The 27,187-nt window shown below is 39.2% G+C and overlaps 1 protein-coding gene across 1 annotated transcript in view; it reads left to right on the forward strand.

The window, feature by feature from the left end:
• The first annotated feature begins 14,628 nt into the window (after positions 1 to 14,628).
• LOC134214450 (PI-PLC X domain-containing protein 1) overlaps positions 14,629 to 27,187 on the forward strand; it is a 28,203-nt gene continuing 15,644 nt past the window's right edge. The window contains exons 1-2 of the mRNA XM_062693818.1: positions 14,629 to 15,197; positions 15,463 to 15,897. Of these exons, the coding sequence (XP_062549802.1) occupies positions 15,074 to 15,197; positions 15,463 to 15,897 (559 nt within the window). The 5' untranslated portion in view covers positions 14,629 to 15,073. The remainder of the gene's footprint in view (positions 15,198 to 15,462; positions 15,898 to 27,187) is intronic.

Below are 27,187 nucleotides of genomic sequence, written 5' to 3' on the forward strand. Positions count from 1 at the left end.
CCAACGTTATATCAGTTTCGCCGTATCAGTTTCGCCGGAAAACCATGCTCAAGCAAGTACACAGCGCAAATAATGCACGAGAAGTTAAACCGTTCACGTAAAGGCCACGTACCACAGCCTGATATGTGTATGTATGACACATAAACGAGAACGTTCAAAGGAACGAGCGTGAGGCGACACAAGGTTGGCGGCAGCACTATGAAGAGCACCTTTAAGGCGAAGTAGCAGCAATGGTGGCGGTATGGTAATGAACCTGGGAGCACGCGCGCAGGACATTCGTCTTCCGGCTCCGGAACTCCAGGAAATCCAGGAGGAGTAATTACCAAGGTTTGGGAAGATGAGGTTCTGACCGCATGAGTGTTTTGTGTCCCATCTACAAAAATGGCAATAAGTTGGATAGAAGCAAGCACCGCGCAATCACATTGGTGAGCGCTGCCAAATTTTAGGGTATTTAGGGCTTATAAAAATGCAGCCAACTAACACCAATTGCAAGAGAGTTCCGGGGATCAGTACCAGGCGGGATTTAGGGACGAACGTTCAACTACGGACCAGGTGTTCGCCGAACGTCAGGTATGGTAGAAATCGATCAGGACCAGCTATGGCAGCTACTGCACGAACACTGATTTCTGGATAAATTGACACGGTTGATCAAGGCGAAGATGGATTGGGTGATGTGCGTAGTTCGAGTTTCAGGTGTTGGTTTTTCATGCCTGCTATTCAACATCGCTTTGGAGGGAGTAATACGAAGGGCAGGGATTGACACGAGTGTTAGGCCATATTTTCCATGCGGCGTTTTCATTTTAGTAGATGCTTCATGATGAGATGTGAAATCCATTAAACTATTCGGTTTCGCCGACTATATTGATACTACGGCACGTTACTTTGAGAAAATGGAAGAAGCCTACATCAGACTGACGGGGGAAGCAAAGCGGATTGGACTGGTCATCAAAGCGTCGAAGACGAAGGAAGAGGCTCAGGAGAGGACAATGTAAGCCATCCACCAAGAGTTTGTATCGGTGGTGACGAAATTGAGGTGGTTGAAAAATTCGTGTATTGGGGCTCACTAATGACGGAGACGCATCATGGCAGGAAAACTTACGTATTTTAGACTCCACAAAACGCCCCGATTGAATAGAGTTCGCTGCCATTCCAAACTGACTATCTATAAAACGCCATGGATTGAGTTGAATTGTGGAGACTTTTATGTTCTATACAGGCCACGATCTTGGTATTTTACAAATCTTGGCTCGTTTTTTGCAGTAATAAGTCCTACCACAAATAAAAATAAAATTAAAATTCTGAAGATTAATTCTTTCTGGCAAGTGGTTTTCTAGAGATTAGGACTTTCTGGTGATGATCATTCTGGCGATTGTAATTCTGGTAATTATCATACAATTGTGATAATCAACCTCCGTGTTATTTTCAATCAAAAGATATAATCTGACTAAAACACTCCTTTCTTGGGATTCACGTGGTTATGTTGAGAAGAGCTTGCTTTTTGTAGAATAGATGCCTGGAATATCAGAGCTGAATAAATAATCGCCTCTCTTTAACGTCAGCACGTCTGCAATGAGGTACCGGATAAGCCATATCCGTTGATGTCGTTTTAGGAAATCCTATAATGGGATAAGGAGTTTATCGAATTTGGGGTGAAGACAAAAAAAAAACAAAAACGACAAGATTGGCAGCTGTTCAAACTTTGCGTGTCACTTTCGGAGGCTAATTGACTGTCACTCATCGAATGTTAAGGTGCTATCGAACGGATATTTTCACTTCTGTACTCAACCAAGAGAGATTCACGGGACAGGATATTGTTTTATCCATTTGTTTTCAATCTTTTTTTGCTTTTGGTTTATTTTTCATAAGAAAATTATTTTGAGCTTTTTAGTGGAATGTCTTCACTTGTCATAAGACGAGTGTATACAATCCCATTGAATTCCACCACTTAATTGTATCTTGACAGATACGTATTTCGACCTCAACAGTAAGGCCGTCTTCAGTGTCTCGTACTTGACTCGACTTATTTTTCATGAAAATAATAATTTTGTTATGATGGATAATTTTTGTTCAGTGTATAATTTCAAAACTATATATTTTACTTTTTATTTGATTTTTCTTGCTAAATTTTTCTAGGATTTTGAAAAAGCACTAATTTGTTTTAAGAAATTTATTTTTTTAAAGGAAATTTAATATTTACTAAATGCTGATTTCTTCATTGTCAATTTGCTTATTTTCCATGGGGCGTTTTCATTTTACTAGATGCTTCATGATGAGATGTGAAATCTTCACAAATGTCTAGCGGTATTACTCGACATGTGAATCAAGAAACATCAACTATAATCCCTGCCTTCCTTCTCCTCCAGAAATGAAGGATTCTTTCTGTTTTCCAGCAGATTTTATCGACATCATTCCATCTTAATGAAGTCTCTCATATGTCCCCTTCACGAGTTGGAACAGTTCGTCATGCTTCAAGCGTAGACGGTGTGGCAACCGTAAGTGGATAAATATAACGTGAATGACATTTCTGCGACTTCTCCTCTTCATCAGTCTCTTTCGCAAACAAGCTTGCAGCGAAATGGTAGGTATAGTTCGTTGTCGTCGCCATCGTCTTCGTCGCAAAGGATCCTTTGTAATGACGAGGATGTAATGAACAGCTTCGTTGCTGCGACATGGGCTTCCTTTTTTTTCTCCAGCAAGGAGCCTGGAGCTAGCGAGAAGCTTACCAGACGGGAAAGCATCATCCCATTTGAGAAGACGAAATCACACATCGCTTTGGATGGTGATGGCGGCATACATCTTCTTTGGTCGGGGAGGGTTTTTGAGAGTCTTACAAACGTAAAAATCATATTTCCACCGGATTTAGCCGGCTGCTCAGCTACAGCTTCAAGTGTCGAAAAGAAAAAAAAAAGAGGAAAACGTTGTCGTTCTGCAGGATTTGAATTATGTATTAGGAAAATTGAAGCTTTAGCTTGGAGCCATACGTTTCGGTACATTCGTATTCGTACCTAGGACGAATTATACTTTTGTTGGAGAATGTGAGCACGATTGGATGAGTGATGGAAATCCAGGTTTTCCATTATTCATGTGAGACAAGCTCGCATAAGAGTGGTTTGTGGAGGATTTTTCTTGGCTTGTGATTGAATTTCCAACGAACGTCGTTTAGTGGCTAAATTTACAATTCGCCTAATTTTGCGATTAAGAGCATGTACACGATGGCATGTAATTGTGGATACGCATCTATTCGACTGACTGATGGGATATAACAATTCTATGCTTATTATTTCAGTAAACATGATGGAGTGGTAAAAATATCTGCATCCAAAAACACAACAAAATACTTGAACCAACTATGAGATGCTTTTGATTCGTCAACTATTAGTGCCATAAATACAAAAACTTAACGCTGTATGTATGTATGCATGCAACGCCTTGTTGAACATGAAACAATGTTAAACATCAGCTAAGAGCCCAACCCGACTACGTTGTGAAGTGCTGTGCTGTACAGAACTGTTGCCTCCGGGAGGTCGCGAACCAACCCGTAAATCATCAGCCCATCAACGGCATGCATCAGCATCAGCACCAACACGAGCCCGCAGTTAACCTAAACTACCTACCACCTGTCGTCTGGTTTATGACGGCTGCCCTGGACATGTTCCACCTCGAGCCCTAATAAACGAACTTCGTACGGTCGGTCAAGCTTGATGCTGCCGGTTAATATTGTAGTAGTGTATGAAAGTGCATTACATCACCTTCCTAAACGCCATATTCACACTGAGTGCAGGTTTATATAAAATTGTTTCAGTTTAGTACCCACTTCAGTTCGTTCGTACATGTATCATTCAAGAGAGCTGTTTGTCGAGAAAATGAAAACAGAAGCGAAGTAGCGTCCACCGCCACAAAGCATAAGAGCGATTCCAAGCAACAGCATCAAAATTTAAGAAAATTTTTAATTCATGATTTTCTATTGAGTTGAAACTTTGCACAGTTTTTCAATTTCATCTAAATCGTCATTTTTCGATATCAAATCTTCATATTGAGTCACGACTAACTTTTCAAAAGGGTGTATGTGAAAATGGTTCAAAAATATTTAAAAAGCTGCACAGCAAAAACGGAATGTTCGATTGTTATGATTTTTTCAGCAAAGTTAGACAACTAAATGGTGATTCTTAAGAAAATGTGCACAGTAAAAAAAAATTTTTTTGCCTTTAAAAATATCATTTTTGTCACAAAAACTCAAATATCTCAAACCCTTTTTTCGAACGTAATTTTTTTAGGGAAAACGGTCCATTATATTAGCTATCTACCATAAAAATTTGGTGATGGTAAACTAATAAACAAAAAAGTTATGACATTTCAAACATTTCACAATTTTCACATATAGTAAACAAAAAAAATTTCCGTGTATTTTTTTTCAAGAATCGCAGATTTGATGCTGATTTTATTGTTAAGGGCCTTGCGTGAGTTAAACAAGTTGTTTGTATGATATTCCATATTTATGTATTCATCGATATTATGTATATTATATGTATAAATATTATATGTATAAATAAATAAAAATAAATTAATATTATCCTAAGTATTAAATTAAATGTGGCAGTTACACAATGTTGTTATAGAAACTCTAAGAGTTTTGCGTTTGAATTTTGGTATGGGTTATGATATCATGAAAACAGTTTATTAATACTTATTTTTTATTTATTTTTATTCAAATTTTTTAAAATATCGAACACTTTTGAATTATTATCAGCACAGTTTGAGTATAGTTTTGCTTTAATTTTATTTTCCGACAATGGAATGAAACAGTAAAATTTTTGGGTTCCTTGGATCGTTTTCGCGTTATTAAATTGCTCGCTGAGCTCTGAAGCCTTTATTTCGTACTCTTCAGTAGTAGTAAAACAAAATGATAATTTGGTTTAAATCTTTTTCTTTTCTACGATTTGCCCAATCAAAAAGTTCTTTCGCAGTTTTAATTGGATGCTCACGTTCTTTGGCTAAACTTGCTCTTGTGGCCATGCGCTTTATTGTTCCTCACATAGAATCACAAGGAACTTTGCCATGTGACGTAGCAAAAAATGCCATTCTGCATCAATTCCGTACATTGATTTAAATTGACATAGGCTCGAAAAATTCTTACGATTTTTGTACTGCGACGCTGCTCCATCAGACATGAAATATATTTTTTTGACTTCTTTATGCTTATCAACGCGTAAAAAGTTAATCATTTTTTCAATGAACAAGTTTACGGATACTGAATCGTGTCTTAAATCTTCGGAAATTATAATAAAACTTAAGTGTTCAATTTGCGTACTTCCATTAAAATAAATAACGAATGGATGAATTGTAGCTTGTTGTGCGTTCCAGTGATGGGACTGCACTTCATCTTGCAATACAAAGCTGTAATTTTCAGAAAATCACAAATGACTAAAATTCACCATTTTGTAATGTATTTTCGTATTTTTTAAAAAGCTGGATTGTTCTGTTTTAATGAAATCGTGAGGGATTAAACTTTCTAATTTCAAGCAAAAAATTTGACACAAACTCATCTACAGGTTTTACAATAGTTTCTATGTCACACCTATCCGTGGTCACCCATTGCTCAAATGATAACTGATCAATATATTTTTCTTCAAACTCAGCGAATAAAGTATTTTCCAATGATGAAGAATCTGGACAATCCGAACAAGATCGTAGATAGCAATTTGATGTTGTATTTTCACACAAAAGACTACCAGTTAACATTTTAATATCCTTTGTTAAATTGATTCTTTTCAAACTATGTAAAATAAGATTAATATTCTCATGGGTTGTGCACACACATTATGTGTTCCTGAATTGGAAAGAAGCTTACATTGCCTTGGCCGAAGGCTTGCAAATGAGGAAAACCTATTTTAATATTATCGTGAATTTCCTTGAAGCGTGTGTACGCTTCTTTCAAAGTCGTCATCATTAATCGTTTTTGGATTGCTTGACGCTTTCCATCTTTTTTACTGATACATAATCTTTTGACCAGGCATAGCTCGACTTACTTCATCATCTTCAAAATATTGAACTACTATTTCTTTTGTCTCATCTGTTAATGCAGTACTAGACCTAGTATTTTTGGTTGAAAGACAGTTATTCTTCAATTGTTTTGCCTCTTTTACTGTATTTCTATTGGTTTTGAACTCATCAATGGCATCCTAAATAGACCACGAACTTGGCAGCATCGACAAAATCAATAATTTTTCTTTCCTTGTCGTGGCTGCATTCGAGAACCTTTCCTTCATATTTATAATTACTGATGAATACATAAATATGGAATATCATACAAACAACTTGTTTAACTCACGCAAGGCCCTTAACAATAAAATCAGCATCAAACTGCGATTCTTGAAAAAAAAATACACTTGGATATTTTTTTGTTTACTATATGTGAAAATTGTGAAATGTTTGAAATGTCATAACTTTTTGTTTATTAGTTTACCATCACCAAATTTTTATGGTAGATAGCTAATATAATGGACCGTTTTCCCTAAAAAAAAATTACATTCGAAAAAAGATAGGGTTTTGAGATATTTGAGTTTTTGTGACTAAAATGATATTTTAAAGGCAAAAAATTTTTTTTTTTTACTGTGCACATTTTCTTAAGAATCACCATTTAGTTGTCTAACTTTGCTGAAAAAATCATAACAATCGAACATTCCGTTTTTGCTGTGCAGCTTTTTAAATATTTTTGAACCATTTTCACATACACCCTTTTGAAAAGTTAGTCGTGACTCAATATGAAGATTTGATATCGAAAAATGACGATTTAGATGAAATTGAAAAACTGTGCAGAGTTTCAAATATTTTCGAAATGGTCGCTCAGGATCGACTGACATGCCCCCGTGGAATGCCTCATAAACAACACAACAATGCTGTCGGGTTGGCACATGCTAAGTACTTTTTAATGTAATTTATGGTTTGCCACAGTCCAGCTACCGTCAATTTGCCTCCCGGTGGGAAACGGATTCATATCCATTATCCAGAGGAATCAAAAGCATGGCAGAACTATTTTTGGAATAATTGAGCGGATTGTGCAGATCCATTTGTCATTGAAAATTTTGGACAGTTGTTCAAACGAAGCTCCTAAGTCTCAATTCATGTAAATTTATTTACTTCTTTTAAATAGCGCGTAAATCCCAAAAATCGCGTGAAAATAAACCGGCGAAAATCCTAAAAACCGCGTAAAAAAACTTCATCTCGATCTCATCATCGATTTTTCGCGTTTTTCTCAATATTTTTGAAAAAAAAAACGACTTTTTGAATGATAGCGTAACATAGCACAGAAACCTTGCACAAATCGTAGATGGAGTTGCAGAGATAAACTTATCCTCTGTCATTGTTGATTTTGCCACAATCTCTTATTAAGTGCACTCGATTTCCTCCACACACCTGACCACGTCCTTATAAGTGTTTTTATTGTGTACACGATTAGAAATACGTTCCCAGAAATGAGAAAATTATTCATGATTTCGTGAATCCATCGTGTTTTCATGTTATGGAAATATTCCATGAATATAATCCATGATCGCGTAATTTATTTTCACGTAACGCATCCAATGCATTACGATTTAGTTGTTGAGATTGAAAAAAAAACAGGGCTCGAACTCGGAGTTCACTGAGTGAGAGTCCGGCGTGCTACTTATCAGCCATTCTTGCTCTAGGGAATTCAGTGTTATAGAAGTATAACTGGTTATGCGTTTTGCAAAATGCAAAATGAATAATATTCCTGGAACCATGAATTATAATCTTGATTTCATGAACTTGTAAGTACATGATTTTCATGATTTTCAATTCATGATTATGGGTATGCATTTGTTTCCGTGTAATAGTCTTGTAATCTATGCTTAAGAAAACGATCGAAACCGAATCAGTTTTCACAGATGAAGGAGATAATAAAATGGCAAAAATATTTACAAGGTTTGATATTTTCAATTATTGGATATAATGAATATTTTGGATGTAATAACTATAGTGAGCATATTACTAAATATATTAAAAAATGAAATTGCAGTCAAATATTCCTCAGCTGTTTTTGTAGGATTTATTCATTTTATAATCGCTGTAATCAAGGAACGACTTTTTCGAAAGATCCGAAATATCAAGATCCACGTAAAAATGGCCGTAAAAAACCTTGGAGGAACCAGGGAAGGCCCACTCACTTTCAATTATGAGACCACAATCCTACACGTAAAAAATAATGTTATTTATTATTAAGATTTCTAATACTTGTTTGCCAAAGCAGAAAATTTGAGATGATTCCCTTCGGAATCCCGAGAACCCCGTGAAAGGATTATCTTCGAAATCCCGAGAGGAATCGGCATTCCGAGAGGAATCTCTCCGGATATCCTGAGACGATTATCTTCGGAATCCCATGTGGAGTCTTTTCGCAATCCCGAAATGAGTCTCTTCGGCATCCCGAAAGGATTGTCTTCGGAATCCCGAGAGGATTCTCTTCGGAATCCCGAGAGGATTCTCTTCGGAATCCCGAGAGGATTCTCTTCGGAATCCCGGAAGGATTCTCTTCGGAATCCCGAAAGGATTCTCTTCGGAATCCCGAGAGGATTCTCTTCGGAATCCCGAGAGGATTCTCTTCGGAATCCCGAGAGGATTCTCTTCGGAATCCCGAGAGGATTCTCTTCGGAATCCCGAGAGGATTCTCTTCGGAATCCCGAGAGGATTCTCTTCGGAATCCCGAGAGGATTCTCTTCGGAATCCCGAGAGGATTCTCTTCGGAATCCCGAGAGGATTCTCTTCGGAATCCCGAGAGGATTCTCTTCGGAATCCCGAGAGGATTCTCTTCGGAATCCCGAGAGGATTCTCTTCGGAATCCCGAGAGGATTCTCTTCGGAATCCCGAGAGGATTCCCTTCGGAATCCCGAGAGGATTCCCTTCGGAATCCCGAGAGGATTCGCTTCGGAATCCCGAGAGGATTCGCTTCGGAATCCCGAGAGGATTCGCTTCGGAATCCCGAGAGGATTCGCTTCGGAATCCCGAGAGGATTCCCTTCGGAATCCCGAGAGGATTCCCTTCGGAATCCCGAGAGGATTCCTCTTCGGAATCGAGAGGATTCTCTTCGGAATCCTGAGAGGATTCTCTTCGGAATCCCGGAGAGGATTCTCTTCGGAATCCCGAGAGGATTCTCTTCGGAATCCCGAGAGGATTCACTTCGGAATCGAGAGGATTCTCTTCGGAATCCCGAGAGGATTCTCTTCGGAATCTCAGAGGATTCTCTTCGGTATCATAAAAGGATTATCTTCGGAATCATGAAAGGATTATCCTCGAAATCCCGAGAGGATTCTCTTCGGAATCCCGAGAGGATTCTCTTCGGAATCCCGAGAGGATTCTCTTCGGAATCCCGAGAGGATTCTCTTCGGAATCCCGAGAGGATTCTCTTCGGAATCCCGAGAGGATTCTCTTCGGAATCCCGAGAGGATTCTCTTCGGAGTCCCGAGAGGATTCTCTTCGGAATCCCGAGAGGATTCTCTTCGGAATCCCGAGAGGATTCTCTTCGGAATCCCGAGAGGATTCTCTTCGGAATCCCGAGAGGATTCTCTTCGGAATCCCGAGAGGATTCTCTTCGGAATCCCGAGAGGATTCTCTTCGGAATCCCGAGAGGATTCTCTTCGGAATCCCGAGAGGATTCTCTTCGGAATCCCGAGAGGATTCTCTTCGGAATCCCGAGAGGATTCTCTTCGGAATCCCGAGAGGATTCTCTTCGGAATCCCTAGAGGATTCTTCTCGGATCCCGAGAGAATTCTCTTCGGAATTCCGGGAGAATTCTCTTCGGAATCCCGGGAGGATTCTCTTCGAAATCCTGGAAGGATTCTCTTCGGAATCCCGGGAGGATTCTCTTCGGAATCCCGGGAGGATTCTCTTCGGAATCCCGAGAGGATTCTCTTCGGAATCCCGAGAGGATTCTCTTCGGAATCCCGAGAGGATTCTCTTCGGAATCCCGAGAGGATTCTCTTCGGAATCTGAGAGGATTCTCTTCGGAATCGAGAGGATTCTCTTCGGAATCGAGAGGATTCTCTTCGGAATCCCGAGAGGATTCTTCGAATCCTGAGAGGATTCTCTTCGAATCCTGAGAGGATTCTCTTCGGAATCCCGAGAGGATTCTCTTCGGAATCCCGAGAGGATTCTCTTCGGAATCCCGAGAGGATTCTCTTCGGAATCCCAAGAGGATGATTTTCGGAATCCCAAGAGGATTCTCTTCGGAATCCCGTCAGTATTCTCCTCGGAATCCCGAGAGGATTCTCTTCGGAATCCCGAGAGGATTCCCTTCGGAATCCCGAGAGGATTCTCTTCGGAATCCCGAGAGGATTCTCTTCGGAATCCCGAGAGGATTCTCTTCGGAATCCTGAGAGGATTCTCTTCGGAGTCCCTGGAGGATTCTCTTCAGAATCCCGGGAGGATTCTCTTCGGGATCGCGGGAGGATTCTCTTCGGAATCCCGGGAGGATTCTCTTCGGAATCCCCGGAGGATTCTCTTCGGAATCCCGAGAGGATTCTCTTCGGAATCCTGAGAGGACCCTCTTAGGAATCCCGGGGGATTCTCTTCGGAATCCCGGGGGATTCTCTTCGGAATCCCGGGGGATTCTCTTCGGAATCCCGGGGGATTCTCTTCGGAATCCCGTGGGATTCTCTTCGGAATCCCGTGGGATTCTCTTCGGAATCCCGTGGGATTCTCTTCGGAATCCCGGGGGATTCTCTTCGGAATCCCGGGGGATTTTCTTCGGAATCCCGGGGGATTCTCTTCGGAATCCCGGGGGATTCTCTTCGGAATCCCGGGGGATTCTCTTCGGAATCCCGGGAGGATTCTCTTCGGAATTCCGGGAGGATTCTCTTCGGAATTCCGGGAGGATTCTCTTCGGAATTCCGGGAGGATTCTCTTCGGAATCCCGGGAGGATTCTCTTCGGAATCCCGGGAGGATTCTCTTCGGAATCCTGGGAGGATTTTCTTTGGAACCCCGGGAGGATTCTCTTTGGAATCCCTTGAGGATCTCTTTGGAATTCCGGGAGGATTCTCTTCGGAATCCCGAGAGGATTCTCTTTGGAATCCCGGGAGGATTTTCTTCGGAATTCCGAGAGGATTTTCTTCGGAATCCCTGGAGGATTCTCTTCGGAATCCCGAGAGGATTCTCTTCGGCATCCCGAGAGGATTCTCTTCGGAATCCCGAGAGAATTCTCTTCGGAATCCCGAGAGGCTTCTCTTCGGAATCCCGGGAAGATTCTCTTCGAAGTCCCGGGAGGATTTTCTTCGGAATCTCGAGAGGATTCGCTTCGGAATCCGGGGATGATTCTCTTCGTAATTCGGGGATGATTCTCTTCGAAGTCCCGGGAGGATTCTCTTCGAAATCCTGGGAAGATTTTTTCCGGAATCCCTGGAGGGTTCTATCCGAATTCCCGGGAGGATTTTCTCCGGCATACCGGGAGGATTCTCTTCCGAATACCGGGAGGATTCCTCTCGGAATCCCAGAAGGATTCTCTTCGGAATCCTGGAAGGGTGCTCTTCGTAATCCCAGAAGGATTCTTTTCGGAGTTCCGAGAGGTTTTTATTCGGAGTCTCAAAAGAATTCTCTTCGTAATTCCTGGAGGATTCTCTCGGGAATCCCGATATAATTCCCTTCGAAATACCGAGAGAATTCCCATCAAAATGCCGGGAGGATTCTCATCAGAATCACGGGGGGATTCTCTTCGGAGGCCAGAGAGGATTCTCTCCGGAATCCCTCACGAATTTTCTTCGGAATTTCGAAAGCATTCTTTTCGGAATCCTGAGAAGACTTTCTGCTTAAAATAAGGGTTAACGTGTTCTATGTATTAGCATTTCCACAGTTATTATTTTATTTTTGCCTTCTCGTACAACAAAGTTGTACCGAAAGGCTATCATTTCACTCCAAAATCGTACTTTTTCTCAGAGACCCTCAGTCTCAGAGACCCATGATGTTGTATACCAATTGACTCAGCTCATTGAGCTGAACAAATGTCTGTCTGTCCGTGTGTATGTATGTGTGTGTGTACACGAAAACCGAAAAACATTAGCCACTTTTTCATATAGTAATTCTTAACCAATTTTCTCGCAACAAGTTGCATTCGACAGGGGACAAAGCCTAGTTGATTACTATTGAATTTGATAACGATAGACCATTGCGTTTAAGAGTTATTAAGAAAATGGAATCGAACTTTATAAGCGCCATATAAGGTTGGTGTCTTGGCTAAATGCGAGAAAGGCGATATCACCACAATTTTCGGATTGGAAATTATCTTCACTTCCCTGGTTATAAAAGTATCATCATGTTAGCCTCATGATAAACGAATGCAAAAATGATAACTTAGCTTAGAAACCTCGGGGTCCTCTATACAGTGTTGACCCGATTTTGTCACTCCCCGATTTTGTCTACCCCCGATTTTATCACGTTTTCGACCTGATTTTATCACGTCCCGATTTTGTCATGTTTTCGACCCGATTTTGTCACCCCAAAAATTTTGGCATTCTTTTATTTTCGTAAATAATACCAAAAATAACATTGATTTTCATGGAATAACTTTCACCGCCTGTAGTTTATTACGACCGACTTCTGAGTACCTGGGAAAGTACCTGTAAGCAATTTCGACAAGAAATAACGGGTACCGTTCACGCATTTGGCCTTTCCAAGGCATAAAATGATTCATATTTGTGGTATGAATTAAAAAAACCCTGATTAATCCACCTAGCGGTGATGGTGCCTTTCTTTTGCATTATAAAAATAGTATTTTGGCCATTACTCTCGAGCCCATAGTCCGATCTGGCCAGTTTTCAATAGGAAACAATGGTAGATTATCCTGCGTCGAATGCAACTTGTTGCGAGTAAATCGGTTAAGGATAAGTGCCTGAAAAATGAGTGACATTTTTTTACTCAATTTTTCAATAAAAAGGTGGTATTTTGGCCATAACTTCCGAGCCCATAGTCTGATCTGACCAATTTTCAATAGGAAACAATGATAGAGTATCCTGCGTCGAATGCAACTTGTTGCGAGTAAATCGGTCGATGATAAGTGCCTAAAAAATGAGTGACATTTTTTTACTCAATTTTTCTATAAAAAAAAGTGGTATTTTGGCCATAACTTCCGAGCCCATAATCCGATCTGACCAATTTTCAATAGGAAACAATGGTAGAGTGTCCTGCGTCGAATGCAACTTGTTGCGAGTAAATCGGTTGAGGATAAGTACCTGAAAAATGAGTGACATTTTTTTTGGGCGGGTGCGCACAGACACACACACATACACACAGACATCACCTCAATTCGTCGAGCTGAGTCGATCGGTATATAACACTATGGGTCTCCGGGCCTTCTATAAAAAGTTTGTTTTTGGAGCGATCATATAGCCTTTACCGTATACTTAGTATACGAGAAAGGCAAAAATGATTTTTTTTTTCCAATTTTTTCACACACCCTGTTTTATCACCCCAAAATTCACCAGGGGGGTGATAAAATCGGGATATTACTGTATAAAAGTCATTCAATCATTGTATAATGTTCTGTGGAATTGATCTTTAACATATCAACTGCCTTTGTTGCAATTCTGAGCTCAATCGGAAACCAGCATACAAGCTTAAAATCAATTGCACCAGCTTATGCAACAAGCGATTGAGCTAAAATTTTCAGAGATTGATTCTCTCACAATCACCTTTGGGTGAGAAAATCAATTTCTGAAAATTTTAGTTCAATCGCTTGTTGCATAAGCTGGTACAATTGATTTTAAGTTTGTATGCTGGTTTCCGATTGAGCTCAGAATTACAACAAAGGCAGTTGATACAGCCTCGTCGAATTCGACAACTTTTTTTCAGTATAAATGGACAGGGTTAAACTTACTCGGAAGAGGGTCCCGGAGTCGACAATTTTCATGGGAACTAAGTACACAAGATTCTGTTTTTACACGATTTTTTTTTTCGCTCGTGTTTTTGATCGTGTAACTTTAATTTGCCACCTACATCTTTGCAACATGTTTCAAAAAATCCTAAATAATTCAAAGAAAAATCACATGGTAATTAATATGCGTTAAATATTCAGGATGAGTGCAAAATTGAGAAAATGTAAATCGTGTAAAAACAGAATCCTGTGTATACAAAAAATGTTGGATTTGGATATGGTTTTGTCCAAGCTCACCGGTCCGTGCCAAAGTTAGGCCCTAATATGACTCATATTCACATGAACGTTATTGCTACCCTTCAATAAACTCTCCTATTATTCATCTACACATCGGCTTTTTTTCCTGATCTTTTCCTATTGAATTTACCGGATTCCAAGCTCAAGCCGCCGTCGGCATCATAAGACGCAATGCTTCAAACGTACGCTATACCTACTGATTGATATCTAAGTCATCATTTGTCATCAACATTTTTCGATCTCTGTAACCTATAATCATTTCTATGAATAAGCTAATGTGCATGTAACGCAGATTCCACATAGCGCCGGGGTCGCATAGCTTTGCTAAATGTCGCACTCATTCAAGCGGGCTGAACTGCAGTGCAAACTCTCATCCTGCTAGTTCTGCCTCGCTTAGTACTTTCCGACCAAGCGCTAGTTACTGCGACCAGTTCATTCAATAACACCAGAGGGATCTCGTCGTTCAGCGAATGCGGGTTACAAGCTTTCTGCGGAACACGACTTCTCTTAGGTTAATCGTATAGCGGAGACCATCAGTGGGCAAAGGTTCGACAAGTAAGTGGCGCGGTTCGGGGCTGTAGTAGTCAAAGCACTAACAGTTAGTTGGGTGACAATGCTGCCCGAGAGCAGATCGCGTCCGTCACGCTAGTGCGGGTTTAGATCACCAAACGCAAAAACTCGGGCGCTTGGGCTTAGCAAATGTGTGAATTTATTATCATGGACGTGAAGCAAAAGAGAGTGTTCATAGTTTTGCTTCCGCTTTCACTTGGGTTGGGGAACTTAATCTGATTTAAAAAGTGCCAAAAATAACAACAACAACAGCAGCAGATTGCGGTTCGCGTGTGGTGGGTGCTCCAGTTTTGTTTCGAGTATTCTTTTATCAAGCGGTGGTTTGCAAATTAAATATGTGTGAAATAGTTCCGGCCGATATGTGCAAAAAAAGAATAAATGTGGTTTGGTGGTCGTTGTTGGCGTGGATGCTGCAGTTGTCGTCGATTATCCAATTAGGTCAAGCGCAGCGAATAACTGGTGAGAAATTTCCGCATTTGGCATTGGTGGAGCTAGAGACAGAATTTCAAATAGCCCCTGAAGATTAATTTTTAGTGTAAAATTTTTTTTTTAAGAAATTCAATACAAATAAGAAGAATCTATACGAGTGGTTTATGTTATTCAAGCAGCGTTCCTATTTCCTGGGATAAATGGTTTTACGTTCTGAATCGCAGCTACGCCTATGCCATTATTCGGTGTACTTAACGAGCCTGATTGAATAAAAGTGTCTCCACTGTCGAAACAGGTGACCGCGTGTACGAACCGAAGATCTCCGATTTGTATATGACGGTGAATGCGCGCCATCGGACCCTTGAGCTGACTTGGAGGAATTTCAACGACCCAACCGGGTTCATTGTGTTGGCGGAGCATTATCCTATTAGAGAGTTCCAGCAGAAGCTGTACTACGTTACGTACGATGATTTTCAGGGAAGCATTACGACCCCAGCAGCAGCCGGCGGTAGCACTAATGCGTTCGCCGAAGAAGGCAGTGGCGGCGATGACGGGAGCGGGGAATCCACAAATAGAATGGAGCCAACGGTGACGGAACAACCAACGGAGTCCAACACCCCGATGATTGAGGTGGGATGGGAGTACGACCATCGGGATGAGTACGGCGAACGGAAGAAGCCGGTGCTGCTCTCCATTCAGCCAATATACGTTAACGGGTGGACTGCGACTGGTAAGTGAATCGGATGGGAACGAGATATGCGATGGGAGATTCAATCCATTAGTGTCTATTTCCGTGGGATTGGATAAATATTGAATTTTAGGGCAAATGCGGTATGGCAGTGCATGCGTTTGTATGTAGTGGGAGAATTTTGGCAAACATATCAGTTACCTGGTCTTCAGTTAGCATATGGAGTGAATGATTTTTCTTTCAATTTGGTCGATCGATACCAACGATGGTTTCAGCTTTTAGATATGGATGTGTAGAGAGAATAATCAGAACGTCTCAATTTATGTTTCATTTAATTCGTTGTTAGAGAATAGTTGTAGCTTCGAACTGTATTGTTTAATTCGAACAACCAAGCTTTTCTAAACTAAATTTTTAAACATTTAATATAAACACGCAAGAAACAAAACGCTATGATTAACATGAAAGTATCGACAGTATATGTTGGTAGTGCATGGTTCATTGTTTGTGAAATTGAAAAATGAATCAACCGATAGCAGGAATGGAAATGTGTTAAAAGATATGCATCGTTTAATGCGAATTTGCTCATATAAGTGATGCGTCGCCGCGAGCTTTCTTTTCAGTCAATACATTTTCTCTGTAAACTCGTGTCTAGAAACTGGACAAAGATTGGAAACATCACGATCAAGCACGCTTACATATTATCTTTCAATTATGAGAGACATGTGATGAATCATGCTTTAATTTGTGACTTTTTATAATTTTGCTGTAATGTCGAAGGATCTTTCAAGCGTTTCAGTTTCATCGTAAATCCCGAATAAAAGTTATAACCAAAAATATCCCATGACACCGAACTGACATTCCTCAACATTGGTTCTAAGTTTTTTTATGTCTTTATCAAGGAGACTTTCAGCCCGAGGCTGGCTCGTCTCCGGAGGTTCTAAGTTGTTTATTCTGTAATGGTTAATATCATAGTATCATAAGTGATGGGCGACAAGAATAGACCGTTCCTATAATCATAAATACACTTTGTTTATTGAATAATTCAAATTTTTTCAAGTAATTAACTTTTCTATGGTTACGTATAGCCTAACATTTTATTTACTTTCATATAGCATCGAGTTTTCCAGAATGTTTTGAATATTTGTCATGTTCTAAATTTTTTTCCTTCGCAATGTTTCGAGGATTTTGCACAACATGTTTTTCAGCTAGGGTGGGTGTACCAATTGTCGCTATACACAAGAACAACTATTTAAAAAAAAAATAAGTAGAAGGCATGTAGGTGAACTTTATATATCAAGCGAAAGGTTTTACTTCCTGCTCCTTAATACAGCTGTGAAAATCTACAATAAAATTTGTTATAATCCTCAAAGTTGATTAATCCATAATAGGAACGCATGCAACAGTTGTGGAACTATCCTTAATTTTGGTTCTTTATTTGCCAAATCCCATTGTTTTTCTTATGGGATTGGCCAAATTGGGACCACTAGTGCGACAACTGGTGCAAAGGACGTCAAAAATTAGGCAAAATAAAATTTTACAATTATATTTTGCTTGTTTTAGAGGAGATAAAAGGTGTTATCATATCATATGAATATGCTTTATCGATATGAACTTGGTTTGCGGTGATTTGATTGGCAATTTGGCATATAAAACACTAGTGCGACAACTGGTGCTATAGCCACAACTGGTACATCTAGCCTATTAGTATTAATAGTATAAATTTCATAAATATTTCTACTTCAACCGTTCTATCTGTTTTTTTATACTCATTTAACAAGCATTAGAGATTTAAAAAATTAAATAATTGCTACCAGATGAGAATTAGAACAACTTCAAATCAATAGCGACTAGCCCCAAAAAACATTAAAAACTATTTCGAGCTCTGGTTTCCATTAATGTAACCAGATTTTTTTTTACTTTTTGGGATAATGTGGTCTGTGTCATTTGTGTCCATATCGAATCCCAAGATATACCGTACCTGAAAATGGTCTGATTCTATGGCCTAATCCGTGATTTTTCGAAATATTTTTTGGGTATTTCGAAATTTTCTGGTCACTGACATTATTTTTCAACCAGATCTCGTCGTTAATGCGAAATGACAGGCATTATTGTGATTGTTTATTGAAAATTATTCTTCTCTAGATATTTTACCTTCCAAAAATAACCCATTTTGGGCATAAAAATTTGGTCAAAAATCAAAGTTTCATATTTTCTTAATTTTAAGCAAAACTTCGGAACTAATACATCACGTGAAAGAGTAGGATTTAATTTTTAAGAAGCATCGACATTTTCATCAACTATCAAGCAGTATTGACCGCATCGTGCTGTGCGGTTCTTTTCACTCTTTGCGGAAGGAAGTTTTTAATACTACCCGAAGCTATTTTAATTTCAACAGTGCTTCTCAGCGCTATTTGTACCTACTGATCCCGTTACGATCTTTGCTTGGACCCGTGCCTTCGTTTTACGTTGGACCAGTTTGCGGAAGGAAAATTCCGACAAGCGGTGGTAATCCTGCAGGGACACCGTTCTGGAAAAAAACCCCAGATTAATCCACCTAGCAGTGATGATGCCTTTCTCGTGCATTATAAAATATATTGAAAGAATCACATTAGAAAGGTCAAAAAAGCTCTTTAGGAGAATAGATCACATTTTTTCGACCATTTTGCATGTTTTTGCATTAGTTAAAATGCATCGCCATCATTTTTGGAAAAAAAATAAATTTTTTTTGGTTTTAATTTTTTTTCCAAGGGGGGACCCTTGGGAAAAAACAATGATTTTTCAATAATTCCGAAATGCAATGTCCGATCGAGCCAATTTTCAATAGTAAACAATGAGACCGCATTCCCCGTCGAATGCAACTTGTTGCGAGTAAATCTGATAATGCTAAGTTCCAAAAAGTGTGTCTACAAAATTTGTACACATACACACACACACATACATACATACACACATACAGACATCACCTAAGTTCGTCGAGCTGAGTTGATCGGTATATAACTTTATGGGTCTCCGGGCCTTCTATCAAAAGTTCTTTTTTGAAGCAATCATATAGCCTTTCGGTACAACTTTGTTGTACGAGAAAGGCAAAAACTCTTAGAAGGTCACATCTCCACGCTCAGCAATGAGCATTAATAAAAATAATACTTGTAAAAAATTTACTTGTTCAATGTTTCAATATGTTTTTTTAATACATCTTGAAGTAAGAGTTTTAAGCATCATTATAGAATACTCTTACTGTTATTTCGAGGATTTCACGTGGAAATAGAGAAAAATGTATACTTTCTCGAAAAATAAATGACTTCTTAGGAAAATTAAAAATTTTGCAATATCAGCTCCAAGTGTTAGTCGTCACGTTTTTAAACCCTGTTTATATCCTGTTATGAACTATACTTAAGGATGATCATGACCACGGAAGAGCATGTAGATAAATTACGATTTAATTGAAAAAAATTTATTAAAAATATATCTCACGTTTTGAATGTACTAATCTCCTAGAAAATCTTCTTTTAATGATTGAAGTTGGTTCCATTAAACAAGCAATATTGGAGTCATAGTTACCCGAGTGCACGAAAATATCTCAATCATATCAAATGTTAGTAATATAGCAAAATGAGAAATCGACATGATTGATATAAAAGATAAAAGATCGGACGACAATATCAATATTTTGCATTATAATATCATGAGGAGATCAAGTTATGCTATTTGTAAGAACTGATCAATATCATGTGCCATTAGTTTGTTCTTATCCATAGCATATCTTGATATTCAAATGATATTTCGGTGCAAATTTTTGATATTGTTGCCTGTTCTTTTATCCAGGCCAGGTCCATATCATGTTTTGTTATTCTGTTCATTGCTTCTGCCCGGGTATCGACAGATTTCTTTATAATTGGCTGAGGCTCTAATCATATGTAGCAGAAACCTTGCAACCTTCTTACATTTTTAGTCAAAATTAACATGATTTTGAATAATTACGAAGGAATTTGCACAGTACTACAAGCAAAAACTCGAGGCACCATAATCCCCAAATTTCCCATTTCAGAACTATTTCCCTTAAAATATTGAAAAATTGATTTGAATTTCTGTTGAGATTCTGGCGATATCCCCTTGGGAATCAAGACGTGTTGCACGATTGCGAACAGTCCTTCTCATGATCTTTCTCTACTTGGGACGGATGTGTTGTGCTTCGTACGGTAAATTTGATCAACAAGTTCAGCGAACAAACAAACCTTTTTCTTCAGATTTCAATGCCTTGCCGGCTCGGAAGAAAAAGCTAAAATAATAATTCGTGTATGGTAAAACGTCCTGTCGTTATGGTATGTCCTATTGTTGCGGTAGTGTAAACAATTGTAGGTCTGCTAAAACTCCTCGAATCAACCACTAAAATACGTTTTGTTTGTTTTGATTCCATTCAAAATGATGAAAAATCAACATTTTTCCTTACAAATTTGCGTCCTTTGAGCCTATTATTCTTCTATTAGGTTCTATTGTTGTGGTATCGCTCTCCATAAGAAATACAGGCAATACCGCAACAATAGGACTGATCTTCAAAAAATATCGCAACGATAGTCAACTGCAATATATTATTGCGGTAGTTTAACACAATTGACGTGATATGGAAATGCTAATATCATCTTCCAAACTTGGACGTACATGTTCATGATAGAATTAGAGGCGAAAGTATAGAATTGATAGTTCCGTTAGGATACGGCATGCATGAAGAATGTTTTTATAGAAGTCGATTTGAAAGCGAGCGGAGGGCAATAGGTATTTGTGATGGCACATATCACACGACCTTCCTTCTGCCAAGCTCCCGTATGAAGGGGGAGGGAAGAATATCAGTGTGGAAGCTGATATATCTCCACTGGCAAAAGGAAGGTGGTTTGACTTGCTCATATGCCATCGCGTGCGGAAGGATTTGCTATCGACGAGTACTGTCTCCAAATTTCTAATATGACATCAGCATTTAGTCGAATAGGATTTTTATTGCACAGTTCTGTTTTCTCATTGCGTCCGTCTCGTCGCAACCAACTTGGCTGCCTCGGAGCAGTGACGGGAAATGTCATATCGATGTCATGGGACTAACTTGCTAATAACTTTTCTCACAAGTCATTTACAATAATGTTTTCCATATAAACATGTAGCCTTCAAATGACCCGAAAACTTTTTCTAATAGGTAATTTCTCTGAATATGATATTGGCGGCGTGAATTAGTGTCAGATGACATTAATGTCATGACATTCCGTGACATTTTTTTAATCTCGCTCTCATGGCTCACACTTTGTATTTAGAACAATGATCTGTTCGACAAAGTTCTAGGACCCTTTAAGTACTACATGTTGATAAAAAAAATCCGAACTGTAAATGACTTTTGGAAAAAGTTATTACGAAATTAGTAATAGCAATGCCATGACATTTTTTTGACATTTCCCATCACTGCCTCGGAGAGAACAAAGCAGAGAAAGGCACTGCTGCTGTACCGTCGACCAATAACAGCTGAATTGATGGATGCCCCCACCAAGGGTAGTACACTAAATTAATGATTTCGTGTGTGTTACTTCTACGTGAAGTTAAACGATTTACAATGATATGGAAATGCTAATATCATCTCCCAAGCTTGGACGTACATGTTCATGATAGAATTAGAGGCGAAAGTATAGAATTGATAGTTCCGTTAGGATACGTAATTGACGTAATATTCACGAAACTAGAGTTAAAAAGCACCCTATTTGACTACTGTAATGAGAAAAAATATAATCAGTTCATTTGCAAAGAATTTTTAAATCAATTTTGTTCTGACGCGGAGCCTAAACCCTCCATAATAGGTCGTTTTACCTTACGATGCAGAAAAGGCTGAAGATGAAAAAGTCCTCAACATCCTTGAAGAGAGCTTTAACGAAAAAAAAAAATAAAAATTCGGGAGTTTTGGTGCACGGAAACTAACCAACTAGTGAGCTACCAGTGTAAATAGCTAACAGTCATGCCAAAATTCAGCTCTACATGAGCCACCCTTTACCACCCTTTTGTTTATCCAGACCGCCATGTGTGTCTGTGCGTCCATCTGTCCTTCGGACATACGACTTTTTGGTCACATAACGTGTTCGGTCAAAATGACATTTCCAGCCGTATGACCCATTCGGCCAAGTGACATTTTTTACCAAAACGCTCTTTTTTTTCAAACAATCTATTCGGGTGAACAGCATTTTCGGCCAAATGACCTATTCGGTCACACGGCATTTTCGGCCAAATGACCCTTTCTATCAAACGACCATAGCGGCCAAATGACCGAACCGGCCGAACCTTTTCGACCGAATGATCAATTCGACCGAACGACATTTTCGGTTGTCTACTTCGGCCAAATGACTTTCGGTCAGATAGGTTTCGGCCTAATGGCTTGAGTCACCAAACAGCTTCGACCTAGTGACCTAAGGCACATAAGCTGGGATGTAGACCTCATTACAGTAGTGCAACTGTTGCATCAATTGCTTTGCTATACGGTCGACTGATATATCAGAGAAGATTTGCGATAATGTTCGATAGCTCTTATTCGACGCCTTATTCTCACACCAAAAAGCTCAGTTTTGACCTCTTAAAAATACACAAATATATCTCACGAACAGACATTTAAACTTCTTGATTTGAATAACAAAAATAATTAGCAATTTGGGAGACCCTGTGGGACTTTTTATGTTCCTTTGAAGGGATCTCTGTGCGAAGTTACCTAAAGAGTTAATTATTAGAAGACTTTGAAGACCATATACCATACCATAAGACTGCTATCCCGAGCAAAGCTTGAGAGCAAATCGATAACTAATTTTGTTGTTGTGAAATCGCCTAATTTTGATAACTCAGGTTGATATCCTTTTGGTCGTTTTAACGGTTAAAAGATCAAAATCTATAGCAGAAAAATCTCACTGTGACATCAAATCGAAAACTATTCCTGCTATCGATGAGAGCAAATCGAAAACTAATTTTGATATTGGTTCCGATAACAAAATAAGTACACAGTTTGATGTCAGATCATACAATTTAGAAATCAACAGTAAAATGAGATCAAAATATGTAATCAGTCATGATGATTTATATTTGAAAACAAATTATGATTTCAATTTGATATCAATATCAAAATATGTTTTCTATATGCTCTCATTATGTTTTCAGACTTTGCTCGGGATACCTTGCCAAAGTGGCCGATAGAACAATTTACTCAGGTGGTCGATCATATTGATTATGCCTGCTAGTGGGCTTCGACTGCTGTTGCTGCATTATCGATCATCCAGTTCCAAGGTGTGCGCCAATAGACGAGGGCTATTGTTATGTTTTCAGACTTTGCTGAGAATTCTGTTAGATTTGTGGCTGTCGAACGACCTTTAAAGAAACCGTGTTGCTTAGATGTGATTCGATTTTTAATTTGAACAAATATTTTTTCATTAACAATTGCTTCGAACAATTTCGGTATGCAAGATATAAGAGCAATACCACGATAGTTACGAACATTGGATTTTATACCAGATTTAAAAATTGGAACTAAAAATGATTTTTTCCATATTAACGGAAAACATCCTGATTCCAGTGACATGTTGAAAATCCAGAATAATGGAGCAGTAAGTTCAATTGCTAGAGTCTTAATAAACACTGGAGGTATTCCATCGGGTCCGGAGCTCTTAGACCCATCTAGATGTTTCAGGGCATCACAAATTTCGTGTACATTCAGATGGTTGACGCAAACGTCATTTGAAAACTCAGGATAAAAATCGAAACAGTCGCGATCTCGATCATCTTCTGAGTGGGTAGTGTATACTTCTTTAAAGAAATCGGCAAACAAATTACATATTTCCTCTGGACCATTACCTGTTCTACCATCTAAATAAAGTTTCGATGGAAAATTGGCTGATTTTAATTTAGTGTTCACATAGCTGAAAAAATGTTTTGGACTTGTCTTGATTTCACGTTCAGTTTTTAAATTATATTCATTGTATGCGATATTTATAGCACAGTTCAGTTGATCACAAATATTAAGATACTCCTCTAAATAATGTTGAAGATTATGCTTCTTGTAGTTTTTATGTGCTTTCTGCTTGCGATTTTTAAGATTTCTAATATCTCTTGTAAACCAAATTGGATTTTTCGATACAGCATGACTTCTCCGTCTTTTAACCGGCGTTTCTTCCATTATTATATTGTGCAATGTGTTATAAAACTTTTCTGTCGCTTTATCAACATTTTGTTCGTTCCTTATAGCAGTTTGCCAATCTATATTCTTCAGTTTATGCTTTATATTTCCGTAGTTGGCTGATTGATAATCGAAGATTTCTTCAAACTCACATTCGATTGGTATATCATTAACGTGTACAAACAAAGAGAATTCAATTGCTGTGTGGAATACTTCATTTCGCCAAAGAGGAGCTAGTGATTCATTTACACAAAAATCTTCATAACAGTTAGTCAGCAGTAGATCTAGATAACACTTTTGGATATTCTTCACATGATTGATTTGATTTAATCCTAAGCTAGCAATTTTATCGAATACAAAATGCAATAGCTCATTTTCCGCTATGACTGGAAGTAAAATGCTCTCATTGTCACAGTCCGGTATGAAATCTACATTTCTTTGGTTAAAATCACCATATATATGCACTTTTACTTCAGGAGGCAAGCCAGATAAAACATTCTCGGCGATACCAAAAAATTTATCATAAATATCTCTGCGAGTATTATTTGGAGGAATATAAACTGAAGCAAAAACATGAGTTTCACCTGAAATTTGTACCTTGGCCCCCACTTGTTCAAAATCATTGAATTTATCCGTTTTAATTATTTCTGAATTGAAAATTGTGGATACTGCAACCAAAACACCTCCTCCTTTTTCCAGACCGTTCGTAGTCTCGGTCATCTCTGTAAACGTTGTAACTATTACCAAAAACTTCTTCATTTTAACCACTATAGTCCCAACTTGTTTCAGTCGCTAAAATCACTTTGAAAGATGTACTTAAAACATTATTTTGGATTTCAGTCATTTTAGCAGCGCTTCTCATCCTATTGAAATTTTGACAATATACCGATATCTCCTGAATATTGCTATTTGTTGCACTGTTTTCATTTATTACATTATTAGTGTGATTTTCGCCATCGTCATTAATAATAATACAATCACATATAAAATTAGTCCTATCTGCTTCCTCTATGGAGTGCGTCAGTTCCGGCAAAAACACTGGCAGGATCGGCGTCTTTCAGTTGCACTTGTTCGGTTTAAATATGTTGGCCGTTCATCAGTAGGGTAGGGGTTCAATACTTCACCTCTCTGAAAATTAATGTATGGCCCATGAGGTCCATACGATCCATTCGTTGATAGCGGTGGTCCAGACAATTGAAGTTTGGCTGCAGCTAATAACTCTCTGTCCAAAGGGAGGCTCGCTGTATGATTCCTCTTGTCATAAATATCTCTCTGGTTAATGAACACATTGCGCTCCGTCGAATTTCTCGGGAACGGATAGATGTTGTTGGATTTCACTTCATGGCATTTTTCGACTCGTCGGTTATTTTGAATGTTGTATCTGTTGCGCTGTTTTTTCAGTTGCTTTTTCCGCTTAATAGCTTTGTCTCTCGCTTTTATTTGCTGAGTGCGGCGATATTCGCGTAGATCGTACTCCGTCCAATCCGCTCGCCAAACTTTTTTTGATCCTAACATACGGCAGGTTAAGGTTGAGTTATGGTTCACTGCTTCTGAATTAGTGTTGGGATCGGACGGTGGTTTAAGGTTCTCAATGTTAATTAATGGCTCAGAATTTGAGCTAGGATCCGACGGTGGCTCTGATGAAATATGAACATCACTTAAACGGCTGTCCAATGAGCTAATTGCACTAGTTATTGATTCTGTTGCGGCATGTTGGTTAGAAATAATGTTCTCTGCTGAAGACTTTAATTCATCAAGTATATCCAGTCCCAGCATTGGATTGGAGTTCATTGTGAAACTTGCTGCTGTGTCAATGGACAGCTGATTGAGCTGATTTATATCATTATTTATGTTGCGCAGGTCAGTTGAGAGCATATAGAAAACATATTTTGATTTTGACATCAAATTGAAATCCTAATTTATTTTCAAATATGAATCAGTATGATTGATTACATATTACGATCTCATTTTGCTGTAGACTTCTAAATCGTATGATCTGACATCAAACTGAGTACTTATTTTGTTATCGAAACCAATTTCAAAATTAGTTTTAGATTTGCTCTCATCGATTGCATACATAGCTCTCGATTTGATGTCGCAGTAAGAATTTTGTGCTATACGTTTTGTTATTTGAACCGTTAAAACGACCAAAAAGATATCAAATTAAGTAATCATAATCGGCGATTTCACAACATAAAAACAAGTTATCGATTAGCTCTCAAGCTTTGATCGGGTAAGTCTTCTAAAGGTAGGTGTACCCACCGGCTGATACCTAACATATTGAGCTAGGTGGAGAGACACCATGGGGAAGATCATTTCCATCTGACACAATTGCTGTCAGGCCATGGCTGCTTCCGGCAGTACCTCCACAGGTTTGGGCACGCGGAGGTCCCCGACTGCCTTGACTGCCCAGGTGTTGACGGAACTGCAGAGCACATACGGTTCGTATGTCCTCGTTTCGGCGTCGAAAGAAGAGCTAATGCTAGACGTTTGCGGTCGGGACACAACCCCGGATACCCTTACCCAAAAGATGTGCCAAGCGGGGGTAAGTGGAACACAGTTTCGACTGCAACCACTCAGATTGCCTGAAGTTTGCAGAGAATCTAACGCGTGGAGCAGCAGACGGTAAGCATGACTAACTTGTGATTGTTTAGTTTGAGCAGATCAGGCTGAGCGAGTCGATGAGAGGTTTGCACATGTCGAGGTAAGAGTGTCGCAGCGGGTGCCACCCATGGCAGAATAGTGAGTGCGTAGATTAGAGTACGGACTGCTCATGTCGAGGTAGGAGGGTTGTAGCATAGAATTATTGGTACCTATCGCTATCGATACCTCGATGCATGGCAGAGGCGTGTAGAGTGAGCGTTCAAGTTAGCCTCTCATGGTATGTCAGAAGTCAGAACCTAAGTAAGTCCCACACTGTGTGTTAGAGCGAGTGTTAGGATGAGTGACAGGGTGTATCAGAGTGAGCACCCAAAAATAAGTCTCAAATTGGTGTGCTAGAGGGTGCATCCGGCGGCAGTGTGGACATTCAAGTTAGTCTTACATCGCGCGTAAAGAGTGAGGATCTAAGTAAGACTTATATGGTGTGTCCAAGCGAGCGTCAGGGTGTGTCAGAGGATGTGTCAGAGAGAGCACCCAAATAAACCTCATGTGGAA

This window comes from Armigeres subalbatus, chromosome 2, assembly GCF_024139115.2.
Source record: "Armigeres subalbatus isolate Guangzhou_Male chromosome 2, GZ_Asu_2, whole genome shotgun sequence".
Lineage (NCBI taxonomy): Eukaryota > Metazoa > Arthropoda > Insecta > Diptera > Culicidae > Armigeres > Armigeres subalbatus.